The sequence below is a fragment of the Callorhinus ursinus genome, unplaced genomic scaffold (genome assembly GCF_003265705.2).
Source record: "Callorhinus ursinus isolate GAN/ISIS: 27379988/994484 unplaced genomic scaffold, GSC_fseal_2.0 scaffold39, whole genome shotgun sequence".
Lineage (NCBI taxonomy): Eukaryota > Metazoa > Chordata > Mammalia > Carnivora > Otariidae > Callorhinus > Callorhinus ursinus.
This window is the reverse complement of record NW_027397101.1, coordinates 15,386,321-15,403,422: the sequence shown is the minus strand read 5'-3', so window position 1 is coordinate 15,403,422 and position 17,102 is coordinate 15,386,321. Positions and strand designations below refer to the sequence as shown.

Genomic DNA, 17,102 nt, shown 5'->3' with positions numbered 1-17,102 from the left:
GGGAGTGGGAGAGGGGGAAGCAGGCTTCCTGCTGAGCGGGGAGCGGGGCATGATCCCAGGATCCAGGATCATGACCTGAGCTGAAGGCAGACACTTAATGACTGAGTTACCTAGGCGCCCCCTATTTATGAAGATCTTGATGACAGTGGTAAAAAAGAAAGGGTACAGTTGCTGGGGACCAGGTGACTTTTGGATACGTTCATTCACATCTTGAGTGTTCCTAAGACAGAGATTGTCTTTAGATCCTTTTCCTCCTGGAGGATTTATAGTAAATTAACATACAGTTTAACATGTTTAATACTTTGAAAATCTGGAAGAGCAGATATATACATTTAATCTTGGGTGTCAACATGTGCATCAAGATATTCTAAAGCATGAGAAGTAATTGTACAGTCATGGTTGAAAGCTCAGATTCTGACTTCAACCTCGCTCATCCCCTTACTGTGTAGGTAGTCTTGAGCATTAACAATAACCTGCAATGTTTTATCTGTAAAGGAGATATTAAAATTATATTTAGTTAAGATTTTAAGGTTTCAATGGAAGGGAAACTTCCAAACTCATTTTATGAGGCCAGCATTACCTTGATCCCAAAACCAGACAAAGACCCCATCAAAAAAGAGAATTACAGACCAATATCCTTGATGAACATGGATGCAAAAATTCTCACCAAAATACTAGCCAATAGGATCCAACAGTACATTAAAAGGATTATTCACCATGACCAAGTGGGATTTATTCCTGGGCTGCAGGGCTGGTTCAACATCCGCAAATCAATCAATGTGATACAATACATTAACAAAAGAAAGAACAAGAATCATATGATCCTCTCAATAGATGCAGAAAAAGCATTTGACAAAGTACAACATCCTTTCTTGATCAAAACTCTTCAGAGTATAGGGATAGAGGGTACATACCTCAATATCATAAAAGCCATCTATGAAAAACCTACAGCGAGTATCATTCTCAATGGGGAAAGGCTGAGAGCCTTTCCCCTAAGGTCAGGAACGCGGCAGGGATGTCCACTCTCACCACTGCTATTCAACATAGTATTAGAAGTCCTAGCCACAGCAATCAGACAACAAAAAGAAATCAAAGGCATCCAAATCGGCAAAGAGGAAGTCAAACTCTCACTCTTTGCAGATGATATGATACTGTACGTGGAAAACCCAAAAGACTCCACCCCAAAACTGCTAGAACTCATACAGGAATTCAGTAAAGTAGCAGGATATAAAATCAATGCACAGAAATCAGTGGCATTCCTATACACCAACAACAAGACAGAAGAGAGACAAATCAAGGAGTCTATCCCATTTACAATTGCACCCAAAACCATTAGATACCTAGGAATAAATCTAACCAAAGAGGCAAAGGATCTATACTCAGAAAACTATAAAATACTCATGAAAGAAATTGAAGAAGACACAAAGAAATGGAAAAACGTTCCATGCTCATGGATTGGGAGAATCAACATTGTGAAGATGTCAATGCTACCTAGAGCAATCTACACATTCAATGCAATCCCCATCAAAATACCATCCACTTTTTTCAAAGAAATGGAACAAATAATCCTAAAATTTGTATGGAACCAGAAGAGACCCCGAATAGCCAGAGGAATACTGAAAAAGAAAAGCAAAGCTGGCGGCATCACAATTCCGGACTTCCAGCTCTATTACAAAGCTGTCATCATCAAGACAGTATGGTACTGGCACAAAAACAGACGCATAGATCAATGGAACAGAATCGAGAGCCCAGAAATGGACCCTCAACTCTATGGTCAACTTATTTTTGACAAAGCAGGAAAGAATGTCCAATGGCAAAAAGACAGTCTCTTCAACAAATGGTGTTGGGAAAATTGGACAGCCACATGCAGAAGAATGAAACTGGACCATTTCCTTACACCTCACACAAAAATAGACTCCAAATGGTTGAAAGACCTAAATGTGAGACAGGAGTCCATCAAAATCCTAAAGGAGAACACAGGTAGCAACCTTTTCGACCTTAGCCGCAGCAACTTCTTCCTAGAAACATCGCCAAAGGCAAGGGAAGCCAGGGCAAAAATGAACTATTGGGATTTCATCAAGATAAAAAGCTTTTGCACAGCAAAAGAAACAGTCCACAAAACCAAAAGACAACCGACAGAATGGGAGAAAATATTTGCAAACGACATATCAGATAAAGGGCTAGTATCCAAAATCTATAAAGAACTTATCAAACTCAACACCCAAAGAACAAATAATCCAATCAAGAAATGGGCAGAAGACATGAACAGACATTTCTCCAAAGAAGACATCCAAATGGCCAACAGGCACATGAAAAAGTGCTCAACATCGCTGGGCATCAGGGAAATCCAAATCAAAACCTCAATGAGATACCACCTCACACCCGTCAGAATGGCTAAAATTAACAAGTCAGGGAACGACAGATGTTGGCGGGGATGTGGAGAAAGGGGAACCCTCCTACACTGTTGGTGGGAATGCAAGCTGGTGCAACCCCTCTGGAAAACAGTATGGAGGTTCCTCAAACAGTTGAAATTAGAGCTACCGTTCGATCCAGCAATTGCACTACTGGGTATTTACCACAAAGATACAAATGTAGGGACCCGAAGGGGTACGTGTACCCCAATGTTTATAGCAGCAATGTCCACAATAGCCAAACTGTGGAAAGAGCCAAGATGCCCATCGACAGATGAATGGATAAAGAAGATGTGGTATATATACACAATGGAATATTATGCAGCCATCAAAAGGAATGAGATCTTGCCATTTGCAACGACGTGGATGGAACTGGAGGGTGTTATGCTGAGTGAAATAAGTCAATCAGAGAAAGACATGTATCACATGACCTCACTGATATGAGGAATTCTTAATCTCAGGAAACAAACTGAGTGTTACTGGAGTGGTTGGGGGTGGGAGGGATGGGGTGGCTGGATGATAGACATTGGGGAGGGTATGTGCTACGGTGAGCGCTGTGAATTGTGCAAGACTGTTGAATCACAGATCTGTACTTCTGAAACAAATAACGCAACATATTTTAAGAAAAAAGAAAAAGAAGAAGATAACAGGAGAGGAAGAAAAGGGGAGTATGTCAGAGGGGGAGACGAACCATGAGAGATGATGGACTCTGAAAAACAAACTGAGGGTTCTAGAGGGTAGGGGGGTGGGGGGATGGGTTAGCCTGGTGATGGGTATTGAGGAGGGCACGTTCTGCATGGAGCACTGGGTGTTATGAACAAACAATGAATCATGGAACACTGCATCAAAAACTAATGATGTAATATATGGTGATTAACATAACAATAAAAAAAATTTAAAAAAAAAGATTTTAAGGTTTCAGTGGGATAATGCATATGAAATGTTTAACTAACATAGTGCTTTTCCCATAGAAAGCTTTCATTGTAAAAAGAAACAACTAAATACTAGTCTCATTTGGCAGACTTCCTAGGCTAAACCAAAAATTTGGTTCCACAGCTCTTTAATCTAGGCTACTATACTCTGCAGAATGCTTAACTCATAGTATCTGCTTCATTAATGTGAAGCCTGAAATCAAAATCAAGACTTCCAGTTGCACTGAAGTTAGGCAAAACCCATGAATATTTCTTTTTTACTTTTGTATAGAAACATAGTCTCTGTAGAACATGTGATGACACGGGAGGTGCTGTGATAGTCAAGTAGAGGAAATGCTTAAATTTGAATCAGTCCCCAAACCACATTGCCCATTGCATCTGTGGCTACTTGTGTAAGATCAAAGAACAGCCATGTCATTGACATAATACCTCTTACTGCCATTGTCCTTACTATTTCTGAATCCCATGTAATAGTCAATTTTCTTATATAATTTCACTGAATTCTTACAATGCCTTAATAGAGATGCTTGTATCCCTATGTTAACAAGGAAACTGAGTCCTAGAGCTGTTATATAACTTGCTCAATGCCAGACAGTGGGGAGTGAAGGAGCCAAGGTTAGAAGGAGGGCCATTGAGAGCCAGGTAGGCCTCCTGTCAGGAAGGTGGGCTAAGAGTCTCCATAGGGAGGGGGCACCGGGCCCTGCTGGTTTGTATCTTGACTTGCTCTAGACTTGACTGGAATCTCAGCTTGTCTAGCTCCAAACCCATGAAGGTTCCACCAAACCAGAAGCCTGCCCCTCGAGTAGTGAAGAATAACCTTTAAAGAAGAACAAAAGGACCATCCTTCAAAGAAAAACAACAACAAAAATAACAAGTTCTCAGGGACTCCAGAGACTCTAGCCATAAATCCCAGTTTCAGAAGTAGTATTAAAAACAAACAAACAAACAAAACCTAAAGTCTTAACATGTGACAAATTCGTTTAATTGTGATGTATTAACTACAAAATGGAAGGTGAAAGATATGGTTTTTTTGTGCTGTCATGGGAATGAACATAATCAGTCTAAAAAAATCTCACAATATTTGTGGTCTCTCAAGATCAGGCCAGCATGGTTGTGCAACCTGACTGGAATGGAAGGGAATTCTTTTTGGTCAAGAAGTGTTCTTCAAGTATGTACCGATAGTTCAACGTACATTCCTAGGTACAGGGCAGGGCTCCATAAGGTTTTGGAAATGTCACTGTTTTTAAGTTAGGTATAAATTCTTAAATTGTGTCTCTGTGCTTCCAGCAAAATGACATTGCTACCTTTGTGTGCACTATTGCCAATTCTTGAGCCACTGTGCAAGGAGACCTGTTTCAACAAGATTTTTGTCAGATTTAAGTTAAGCATAATAATGCTCCATGTGTGTAATAACAGAAGAAACCATTATTAGGAATCCATTTCCTCATCTCCTTGATGTCTTTATCCCTAATATTAAGTCCTTACTTTGCATCATTATCAGCACTTTTAAGTCCTTGTCCAGGGCGCTGTCAAAAATTTCCTCAGCTTTACCTGTTCGTCTCAACACTGATGTCTGATCTCTGCTATAGCATTGCGCACCTGCTGACGTGTTAGTTTGTAATCTTTCTCTGGCCAAATTATATTCCTATGTTATCTTTTTCACTGTCTTGTGAACTCATCAAGGAAGGTACTTTCTGCTTTATAGCTTCTCAATTATATGCCTAAGGGTTTTTCTTAGATTTTTGTCCAACTTAAAAAGAAATCGCTAAATGATAAAATAGTAAAAATATTATTGAAACTACCCAGTTATGAAAAACAAATGAATGATAGAACAAGTGATAGAAATCTCCTAGCCTATTCTGAAGCATATCCAAAGCAACTGTGAAGTTAATTTAATGAAATTATTTTTTGAGGGAATTTTAAAATAACTTTTATTTTTATTACAAAGTCAGCAAGCCATTTAACATGGGGGCAAAATATAGAAAAGATCAATGAGAGAAAGTACTAAAAACCAAGTATAAATCTACCACTCATAAAAACCGTGACATTTTGATTTATGTTGTTAGGATCATACACGTACTTGTCTGAGGGTCTGTGTGTTTGTGTCTCATCTTGGGAATTGCCTAGAAAACTTTTTTAAAGCAAGAGTTGAGGAACTGGGTGGGGTATTTGAAAGCATTAATAGTAAGAAAGGATGAGTAACTAGCTTGAGACTGTTTATTCTATTAGATATATTACACAGCTTCTGTGCAAACAATTGCCAAAAATATGGAAATCAGAACATAGTATTTCCATGGTAGTTTTCATAATGGCATTGTATTACCTAAAGATGAGTAATCATCCCGACATAATACAGAACTGATTGGAACCACAATGTGGCATCAACAGGTGGTATACACTTCATTCCAAACTACTCTTTGATTTTTTTGAACAGTAATTATCTGGGAAGGCAAACTAGAGAGGGTGCATTAGACCCCTTCCAATTCCAGATTTTGATTCTTTAGTGATTGCCTCTGTCTTAGGCAAATTTGAAATTTCTTTCAGAGAAAAACTGATGAAAATAATTTTCACAGATATACTGATATAACAGTAAAACTCTTTGAACATCTTATAAAAGTGCAGTGTAAAATTATTACTAAATGGTTTTGACAGAAATTATTTACATTTATTGGAAAATATTTTGGATCTAATGAGATATTAGAAAACTTAAGAGTAATTTTTCATAAGCAATGCTGAAAGTCCCATTCTTAAGAACATTTGTAAAAGGAGTCTGCATGGATGAAAACTATTAGGAACATGGGATAAAAAAATTGACTTTTAAAGTAGCCATTTTGTTGTATATTACCAAGGTCTGGAGATAGATCTGGCACATAGTAGGCACTCGATAAATCATTGATTATTGAATGAACCTATATCTGAAACAACCCCTCACATGCATCCTGAGGATTTTTCTTCATCCCTTAGTACTCTAGGGGGTGCTGAGCTATCACAGATCTATATGCAGACTGGAATGAGGGGGAAAGTACAGTACAGGGAGTCAGATAAGAGTTCAAGTTGTGATTCTATTCACTAATTAGCTGTGTGACCTTGGCTGGCTAAGCCACAATGATCTCATTTGCAAAACGTAGATGAAAATATTTCCCCTTTCCCAGTATGACTTTAGACTCAAATGATGACAATTATTAAAACACTCTGAACAGAAAAGTAGTGAACACGTACTGGGCAGACTGTGCACAAGAGCCCTGACATCTCTTTCCAATTTCATTATAAATTTCATATGTGCATCTCTGCATCTGTTTATTGTATTATCAAATTTCCTTATCTCTAAATTCAAAATAAAAATGCTTACATACTGGGAAAATCTGCGTCCTCCCCCAAACATCCTCATCATTACCTTAAATTGGCCTCCTGTACCAAATGCATGCCTGCAAATTTTCTTTTCTAATATTTTCCCTCCCACAAGCTTTATTATGTGTGGTGCTATTTATGTTGTTAATAAGGGTTTCACCATTAAGAAGTCTGGCAACAGAAACAGTTTCATCCCCCTCTTCAATCTCTTTCAAGTTGCCTTTTTTACAACTGCATCTCTCAGACCTCTAAGAGCACTGATTGTAACATCACAAATAAGAGTGAAGGCGGTGGGAGGGATGGGGTGGCAGGGTGACAGACATGGGGGAGGGTATGTGCTATGGTGAGTGCTGTGAATTGTGTAAGACTGATGAATCACAGACCTGTACCTCTGAAACAAATAATACATTATATGTTAAAAAAAAAAAAGAAGAAGAAGATAGTAGGGAGGGGAAAAAAAAGTGAAGGGAATTCTCCATGAAGGCACAAAAGGAGATGAGAGACAATGATGAAATCGTGTGTATGTAAAGAAGTTTGTGTTAAGACTGCCTCCCTGCAAGTCTATGCAATACTGTGTCAATGGTATACACATCCATCTCAGAGGAAAAGAAGGGAGGCTTAATTCCTGGAAGTCTCTAGAAAGGTTTGTGCCTGGCTCAGGTGTTTCTTAGGAAGGAGTTCCGAGGGCAGGCCCAAAGCCTGGTAATTCCAGACAATCCAGAAAAACAATCTGTGGACAACTAAAAGTAATAAACATGAAATGTGGGGTCATGCATAATACAGAGGAGGTTAACTCCATAGTATAGGGCAGAGAAGAACAGGAAAATCACAATGAAGAAGTCCTATTCCACTCTGGTTCTCTTACTTCTCCACATGGGGAGCCGAGGAGGGGACAGGAAGTACTGCATCTGTTCAGTGTTTATAACAGAACTGCCAAGTCTACATAAAAACAAATCTGTTGCTTCCCAGTCATGCTGAAGTTGGGGGTTTTAGCACCCAAAAGAGTTGTGTAAAATGGGGTAAACAGGTCTCACTGGCAGGGGAATATACCTGTTTTCATCTCTTCTCTAATGTCTCATGGCTAATGTTCTTATTTTCTTCCTGGAGACCTTCAGTGGAGCACAAAGTTGTAATACAAAACATCTGTTCTAGCATAAATTCTCCTGGAGCTACTGATGCTTCACATAGAAGATATAACAAACAGTCAATTTAGCAATTTACGGCTGCTATTTTTGGGGTTTCTGTTTAAAAATGTATTTATTAATATACCCTAATCACACACAGCAAGATCTGGCTAGGAGAGACAGAGTTTTAACATCTATGATGTTTTCATTAAGAAAAACAGGTAAGTCTAGAAAGTGTCCTTAGTTGAAAAGAACCAGTTTCCACCCCCCTCCCCAATGGAGTTCTTCAACACACTTGGTTTGATTTACTACAAACAATAAATGGCAAATGAGTGCAAGGGACTTGAGAGCCCTAAACAAACTTCTTGCCTTTTTCATTTTGTATTTTCACCATAGTAAATGCTTAATAAGTACTTTTTGAATAACTAAGATATATAACCTGTGTGTAGACAGTGAAACATGAATAAAATAATTTGCATTATACATGGTGCATGTATACACACAAATGCACATGTGCACACACATATATATAGACCTATACATGTAGAGGTACTATTCGTGTGTAATTTGCTTTCAACATCTGAACATTCCAAGTAGGAAGAATATAGATCCTTGAGATATAAAACTAAAGTCCTTAGGTAGACCAACTTTAAAGGTCTTGAGATAGGTTCTTTAGGGTGATATCCTGGGGCCTTTATGTAGATAACACAGTGAAAATTCTGAACACAGGGCACGATCTCTGAAGACTGGTTTTTTACACTTACATATTTGCCAAGATTATGCTGTGGAATTTATTACCTCCTGAGTGTTCCAAATGCAGAAAGAGGGAAACTAGGGAAACACCTCTGGTTACTTCTTTTTAATGCAAAGCCCTAGTAGACAGGATCCCTTTTGTAGAAAATCCTCAGCATCCTCTGGGTTGACTGCGACCACCGTTGCAACTTTCCTCCGCTCCAGGCCGGTTGAAAATGCTGGTGCTTTGAGGTTAGTTTCTTCAAAGGATTTAGGAAGGAATATTTCCTCCCTCTAGTTCACTATACAAATAAACTGAAGTTCACAGAGGCCAAGTGACTTGCCCCAGAACTCATGGCCAGTAAATAAGTTTTCCCGTTTAAGTACATCCGCAATAACAAGGATTCTCAGACCCTGTACTAGTCTCATTATCCTACCCTTATGGTAATGTTTACCAGCCACTCGGAAAACAACTGCAGATTGAGGACTGAGGGGGGAAGGGTAGGAAGTGGTAATTAGCAAATCCCTGGGCCTGGGGGTCACCTGCTCGCTAGGATCAAAACAGTGAAACCAGCTTTCCTAAGGACCTCAAGGACGAGTGGGCCATTGTTTTCAGAACCAGCTGTGGAGAATCAGCCTAAGAGTGGCCTTGGAACAGCTGAGGCTGCTTGCACCAAGAGGCGGGGGCGGTAGTGGTGGAAGAGTGAGCTAGGAAGGATCGCTGGCAGGGACCCTGCCTCGCCACCTCTCGGCAAACCAGGAAGTAGTTCTGCTTAAGTGCAAAGGACTGAGCCGCCTTTTGAACCGAAAGTGTGAACGGCACACAGCAGGCCCCAGATGGGCTTAGTGACTGCAAACCCTCCGCGGGCAGGGTGCCCAGGCGGGGGGGGGGGGGGGGGGGCCGGCTGCGGCCTGGCAGCTAAATGGTCAGAGTCGGAAGCACCAAGTCGGCGCTATCAGAAAGTACACAGAGCAAAAGAGGCTCTGCTATCCTGGCAAACCCTGACCGAGTTAATCTGGGGTAAACCAGCCTCCAGACGCGCGCCCCCCTGCGCGCATTTCCCTACCCCGCATTTCCCACGAGCCCCGCACTCAGCTCTGCAGCCTCAGACGCCCTGTCTCTGCGGGCCCATCTTCCGATCGCCCCACCTTTCGGCAGGGCCCTTATTCCCACAGCGGGCGCACCGCACTCACCATCTCTTGCCTGAGGAAGTGCAGCTTGGTTTCCAGCCTCTCCAGGGCGCTGCAGTGGCTACGACGTGGGGAGACAGAGGTTGGAGAGGACGAAGAGGAGGACGACACGGAGGGAGGGAAGCTGCAGCTGCTGCTGCTACCACTGCAGCCGCCGCCACCGCCGCCGCTCCCCCCGCAGGGGTCCCTGTCCCTTTCTAGGGGAACCGGCTCCTCCCCACGGAGCGAGCGCACTAGGCTCTCGGGTACTTTGCGCCCCAGCTTCAGCTCGATGTCTCTGAGGTCTGGCAGCGGGCCGTCTTCCATGACTTTTCAAGAACGAGGATAATGGTAATGAGACCAAGCGGATGAGAGGCAGCCGCGGCCTCCAAGGCTGCGGCGAAACGAGCGGACCCCTCCCGGCGCCGGGGTCTCTATCCTCGGCGGATGGAGTGCACCGTCCGCTCCATAACCGCTTGCGCTGTTCTCAACCCTGAAATCCGCGCAGGACGAGGCAGCTCGCAGCCTGGGTGCTGTGGCTCCTTCGACACTTACTGAGATTTTAGAGATCGCTTCATCCTCTTCCTTTTGGCTACCCCACTGCCAAACGGAGTTAACTGATACTGCAGAGAGGACAAAATCCAAATATTACAAACCCAAAGAAAAGGGAAATGAAGTCTGCTTTGGCTTTATGGGGGGGGGAAATTCACACTATAAAACTGTCCGTTCACATCTCTGCATCATTCACTGGTTGCCCATCTGGTACCACGCGACACAAAGTAATGATGTGGCCACACTCCAGGGTCGTTTCATTTTCCAGCCATATGTCTCCAAGCTTTCGGAATATTCTGGATTGTCAGAAATAATCCCTGGTCAGTGATAGAGGAGGTCGGTCGTGAGACGGTTAGCTTAGCAGGAGTTTAACGGCTTCCTTGTTGTAGCAGAAATGCCCTTCTTCTCATTTAGGCAGTTTGATCCAAGTCATTGTGTTCCTCCGAGCCTTGGAAACTTTAAACTCCGCTGGCAGGTGGACCAAACCAGGGCCAACCCTTCTACCGTATGTCACAGGAAAGAAGAGCAACGGAAATTTCCCCACCCTGTTGCTAGCAGCAGTTTCGGCGAACTGCTTTAGTTGGAAGTACCCTAATATGGGTGTTAGAGTTTCAGTTTTCCCAGCGAAATTGCCCGATGATAGCCACAACCTTTAAAACAGTTAACAAAAGTTGGAGGAAGAAGGTTGACTTTAAATGTAGTGTCATTCCCCACCCCCATCTTCCTATACAGCAAAAGTCTAGCTTTAGAAGGCTTTCCTACTTTTACACTAGTAAAAAAATGAAATTATTTCACCAAAAGTTCTGTAGGAATGTATAGCCAGAATGAATTATCTTACCAAATGTTACAGTACTTCACTGCAAGAAGTGAAGAATTATATAGTCAGAATAATTTATATGACCACTGTGGTAGGAGTGGATTTTTAAAGGAGGGAAGTTGCTGAGCTACTTTTCATTATGGAGAAAAAATATTGAACGGAGCTAGTGAAAAAGTTGTCTTTGATAAGTTAGCTATATATTTTTTAACTATTTGGAAGAGACTTAAAGCATACAATTTATGAGATACTTTTACCAAGTAAGTTACTATGAGCTACACAGATTATAGGTTTGACTCAACATTGAATTTGTGTTAATGATCTTCAAGTAGAGGATACTGTTGTCTATTCAGTAAACTCTCATTTTGGGGTTCCACTGGAATGTTTGAAAATACGGGCTCCTCTATTTTTGGGACCAATAAATATTTGTGTTCTTGTTCCTTCATGGGCTCCATTCCCAAACATCACTCAGGTTTTATACTGAGCACATGGGCAAATACATTTCAGAAACTGTTCTCAGTATAGCCTCATCTAAGAATTATAAGGATAGAGAACATAGGCCTTCAGAATGAAATGTTCCATGTCAGGGAGAAAATTGCTAAAGTTCTCTTATCAACATGCCAGAAATTTGTGTGTTATTTCTCACTCTTAGAAATTAATGAAGAAAATATTTGTAAATTAGGTGGCCCATTTTAAAGTTGGAAGAACCACTTATAGACTCGAAGGAGAACAATGCTAAATCTCAATTCACTGATAAAACATGCTTTGTCCTAAATTTGGAAAAACCACAAACTCATTGGATAAGAATCGCTCTGTGACATATAATCATGGAAGGCTTGCATTTCAGTCAAGAGCAGGTTGTGTTTGTGTGTGTTTAAGATTTTATTTATTTATTTGACAGAGAGAGACAATAGGCAGAGAGGCAGGCAGAAGGAGAGGGAGAAGCAGACTCCCCACTGAGCAGGGAGCCCGATGTGGGACTCTATCCCAGGACCCTGGGATCATGACCGGAGTGAAGGCAGACGCTTAACCTACTGAGCCACCCAGGCGCCCCATGTGCGTGTGTTTTAAACCCTTACGAAGTTCAGCATAGGGCTGGCTGAGAAGAGCCGCTCACAAACACAATAGCTAGCTTGCACTTGGTCAATTAAAAAAAAAGAGTATTGTCAAATTATCAGTGTAAATGTCTAACAAGGGAAGGGAATACCTCCTTTGCTGTGAGTCACAGACAGTAAAGTTAGTACTTGATACTGAAGTTGAGAATTCAAAAATATAAAAGTTTATTTTTTTTTTCATTTTGAATGTCTGCTGAGAAAACTCCTCAGAAAATAAAAATAAAGCCCCAATGTATCCAGCGTCAGCTTACAGGGCTTTGTTAGATTCAAGATAACCTAGAATGCCCTTAAAGATCTGGGTGGTCAGCTTTTTGTTCTCAGTACCTTGAAGGCAGGAGGGTGGGAGAAAAATTGAAAACATTAATGTGGAGAGTTAGAGCCAGATACTGGAGGAACTGGAAGAATTGAAATTTTGGTAAGGACCGACAAAATATGAAAGGCAGCGGGATCCAGTTTGCAGATAGATAAAAACCCTCAAAGATGAAGAACAGGACCAGAATCTGGTAACTCACAAAGGTATGCTGGAGTTTTCTTGTAATTTATGAAACATAAATATTTCCTATAGTTTATGAAACATGAAATTTCTTTCCTTAGTCACCCTCTTTTTTGATTCTTGTTTACAAAATAAATCTGGTCTCATTAAGAAAAAGGCCTGTATGTAAAGTAACACTTTGTGCCAGTGCAATATAAAACAAATGCAAAAATTTTAAGAAAAGCTGTTATGTTGAGCCTTTCAAAATTTCTCAGTTTAATGGTTTATGTCATTTAAAAGTAGAGACATTTGGGGGCACCTGGGTGGCTCATTTGGTTAAGCTTCTGCCTTCGGCTCAGGTCATGATCTCAGGGTCCTGGGATTGAGCCCTGCATGGCTTCTCCCTCTACCACTGCCCATCTCCCCCCACCACACCTGCTCATGCTATTTCTCTCTCTCTCTCTCAAATCGATCAAGCAATCAATCAATAAAGTCTTTAAAAAATAGAGACATTTTGAATGTCAAAATGTTAATTTTCAAAACATATTAGAATCACAGAACTGTTATTAGGCTTCTTATAGATTGTGTTAACTCTGTCATTAATGCTTTATATGGTCTGGTCTAGGACATTCCTTACCCAAAATGTTAAAAAATAAGGGTCTATTGTTTTTTACCTTTGAGTCTTGAGAATACTTCTCCTATCATTAAAAAAAAAAAGCGTGAGAGATTTAACCACTTGCTAACCTTGTTTGTAAGCCTTGTATGTTAATTACACATCTTGATTTGGGAAATTAGCTGTCGAGAACTTGTAGTAGTGGGTTTAAAATGGGGGTCTGGGGTGAGAGTGAGGTCATCACAAATAAGAAAGAGGAAGAACAGAGAGAAATAGGGAAAAACTCTTCTCAATAATCTTTTCCTATTTCCCCAGCTCTCACTCTTAACAGCATTCCCTCCCTGCTCCTACCCTTCTTGTCCATCTCCAAACACCTCCTGTTTTCCCAAGACTAACCTACTGAAAAGTAAAATTATAAAAAATAGTTCTTATATTATTTGTTTGTGTTATAACTTTTTAGATCCAGACTACTTTATTATCTGCTTCCTTTTCTGATTGCCTCAACTGTGAACTGGATTTGCCCTTTATTTTTCTATTTAGAATGCCTAAGAAATCTAAGCATGAGTGTTCAACTATGGAGAATAAGAGACATTTTCCTTCCCAGTTGGATTGTGTTCACAGAAAAGGCAAGAGAGCCTCTTACTTATCATTACAAAAAACAAAACAAAACTAAAAAGAAGCATAGTGGCTAATTAAACAGGAACATTGTTGGACTCAGATGACAGGTTTGAAAAGAATGCCTCAGTCACAGAAACAGATGATGTGATGCACACTTCACACATTCCACCCTTAGAATGCTTCCTGGTATGAGATACAGTACTTTCAGCAAAAGTAGACTCAGCAAGACTCTGTATTGCGTGAGTCATGCCACTGCTATATCTGCTGCTGGCATTGTGGTTAAAAGAAGAAAGGCCTTCCACCTTCTCTCTGGCCCTGGTTGAAAGTTTGTGGCATTCCCAACACTGGCGGGCAGAGAGTTCAAGCATGAGGGCAGAGTCTCTAACCTGAGACTGCACTTCCCACAGTGCAGAATAATAACAAGCAGCTCACAGCCTCAAATTACGCCTAAGAATTTTAGGAAGTAACTATTTCATGGGCAACAGATTCTTTGAATTTGTGTCTTAAATGTGTAGAGCTGCTGTTCCTATAAATGTTTTTGTTCATCTGATGAACTGCTTGACAAGGACGATGTCATCGCAAAACTAAAGAATGTTGATCCTATCCATACAGAGTAGAATTATAGATGTGCTAAAGCTATGAAGACTTTACCCTGCCTGTTTATAGTCATTTAATTCACCTATAATTTTGTAGGTGAGTTAGATCTGTTTTACTAAGTAAAATCATCTAGTTTGTTACCAGCTAGAGCAATTTTTACATGTGTATGTCATGTATATTGCCCTGCCTATCTATCTATCTATCTATCTATCTATCTATCTATCTATCTATCTATTCATCTATCATCTATCTATCTATCTGAAATGCCTCTCCCTAAGGAGCGCAGATCCTTTAAATAGTACTGATTGGAATCTAATTAATATTTATAATCACAGCTAAACACTTCCCTGGGAGATTTAGTAGACAATACTAAAAGTAGGTCACCAGCATCTAAGTCTGCCTTATCCCCTCTTCACAATCCCTGTCAAATCTCTCCGTCTTCATTATTTGTAATAGAGTCCTTTATTTGCTTTTACTTGCTTTTCTGAATTCCTACTAAAAGGTGCAGAGCAAGGGCTCAGAAAAGTGATCTCTTAGGTGAAGTTAACCTTGGTCAGTTCCTCTGTAGCCATTCCATTTTGCCTCATAGAATGGACCTAGAGGTTATTTCAATGGTGTACTGGTAAATGTTTGCAACTGCCTCTCTGAAAACATAAAAATAACTGATTTGTAGCTTTTGACAGTTTTCATGGTGTAAATATTCCCACTATGGCTGATTTCAAATTTCCAGTGTGAGTTGAGAAGGGATGAGCACTAGCACAGCTTTATAATAGTATTTCCCCCATATAGATACATTAGACATAAGTAGCTTCAAGAGCATAGATCGTAGTAAAATGTAGTCAAATAATTAGGAAGTGATGCATTTTGATTATTTATTGCCTTTGTTTTAGAGTAATTTGCCTAATTTAAAGCTTATACAGTGTAATTTTTGAAATAATGGCTGTGTCTAGCAATCAAGTTGCAAAATTTCTAAAAATTTAATAATCTGCTCCTGCAAACTGGTATGGGATGCTTCCAGTGCATGTCTGGTTCATAAAATATTGGAGGATGATCATTGATTATAGTTAAGAAAGGAAACAAAATTCAAAGTCAGAAAAAGCGTGCAGGTTAAGGTCTAAAGGTTGGGCAAAGTGATGCTTGGGGAAATGAGTTCCAAAGTCAGAAGCAGGAAGATTAGGGAACTCATGAAAGTGTGTGTGGTCATTTCCTGGGGGCCGTCATAACAAAATACCACAAACTGAGTGACTTAAAACAACAGAAATACAATTCTGGGGATGAGAAGTCCAAAATCAAGATGTTGACAGGGCCAAGCTCTCTCGAAAGCCTTAGGGAAGGATCCTGCCTTACCCCTTCCAGCTTTCATTGCCCAGGTGTTCCTTGGCTTGTGGTGGCATAGTTCCAACCTCTGCCTGTGTCCTCACATGGCTGTCTTCCCTCTGTATCTGAGTTCAGATTTTCCTCTTCTCCTAAGGACAGTAGTCATATTATGTTAAGGCCATCCCTACTCCAATATAGTTTAACTTAGCATATTAAAACAACAAGAACTCCATTCCCAAATGAAGTCACATTCTGAGGGAGCATAGAGTTAGGATTTCAACATATCTTTCTGCACAGGGACAATTCAACTCATAACATTGTGGACTGGTGTTCGGTCTTGGGGGTTCACCCAGACATGAGCCTGTGAATAAAATGAGAGAATTGACATCTTCTTTTTGGTTGTTATTCTTTTCATATTTGACAGTGAGCTATAGAGGCAGGCTTGAAGGCTTAAAGCCACAGGGAAGAAATAAACAACACATTGTCTCAATCAGGCAACATGTATTAAAAATGACAGTCTAGTTTACCCCTTTATTAATAATCACCTGTGAGTTAGATAATAATAGATGTTAGCTTTTTTTTTTAAGTATGTTTTTATAGCCGACAAAACTTTGATCACAGAAACACACTTATCCTGCAATCCAGGGCCATAGTCATGGACATAATTCATGTAATCAACCTTTGATATCTTTCACCAAATATCCTGATGATTTCTAAAATGGAATTTGTGGTGGGTTCTAACGATATATAGTATAAACATTAAGACAAACATGAAAAGCCCAAAGGAATATGCTATTTCTATGTCTTGGTTTAGAGGTAATCTTACGAATTTGCTTTGAAGAAGACCTGACAGATTTTACTTGAAGTATTAGTTTTTAGACAGCGTGGAAGCCAAGCATATTGAACTATAACCCCAGTGAGGGTAGGGGAAAGCAAGGTTGAAGACTCACAGAGAAGACAGTACCTAAGGAGGATAGAGAGAATTATGATTTTCCACAAGGGTTTTGACAGGCAGATGTAGCATATGCTGTAGGATTCCCACCTGAATATCATGGCTTTGTGATCAATGCCCATTGTTGGTGATGTGATTATGAATAGCTCCTTTCCTGTCCATATTTTAGTCTTCTAATTTCTTCTTATTCTTGGTGTTATAGGTGTAGAAGGAAAGGTTGAACTGCCTTTCAGAAGTCTTGGGAGGCAGAGAATGAGGAAGGAAAGTTTTTATATGTTTTTTAATTTTAAAAAGATCACAAAGATTCTATGTAAAGGCATACATGAATTAGTTAG

The 17,102-nt window shown here is 40.3% G+C and overlaps 1 protein-coding gene across 1 annotated transcript in view; it reads right to left on the bottom strand.

Moving 5' to 3' along the window:
- LURAP1L (leucine rich adaptor protein 1 like) overlaps positions 1-10,716 on the bottom strand; it is a 53,280-nt gene extending 42,564 nt beyond the window's left edge. Inside the window, exon 1 of the mRNA XM_025887891.2 lies at positions 9,742-10,716. Coding sequence (XP_025743676.1) covers positions 9,742-10,044 — 303 coding nt within the window. The 5' untranslated portion in view covers positions 10,045-10,716. The remainder of the gene's footprint in view (positions 1-9,741) is intronic.
- Positions 10,717-17,102: the final 6,386 nt, after the last annotated feature.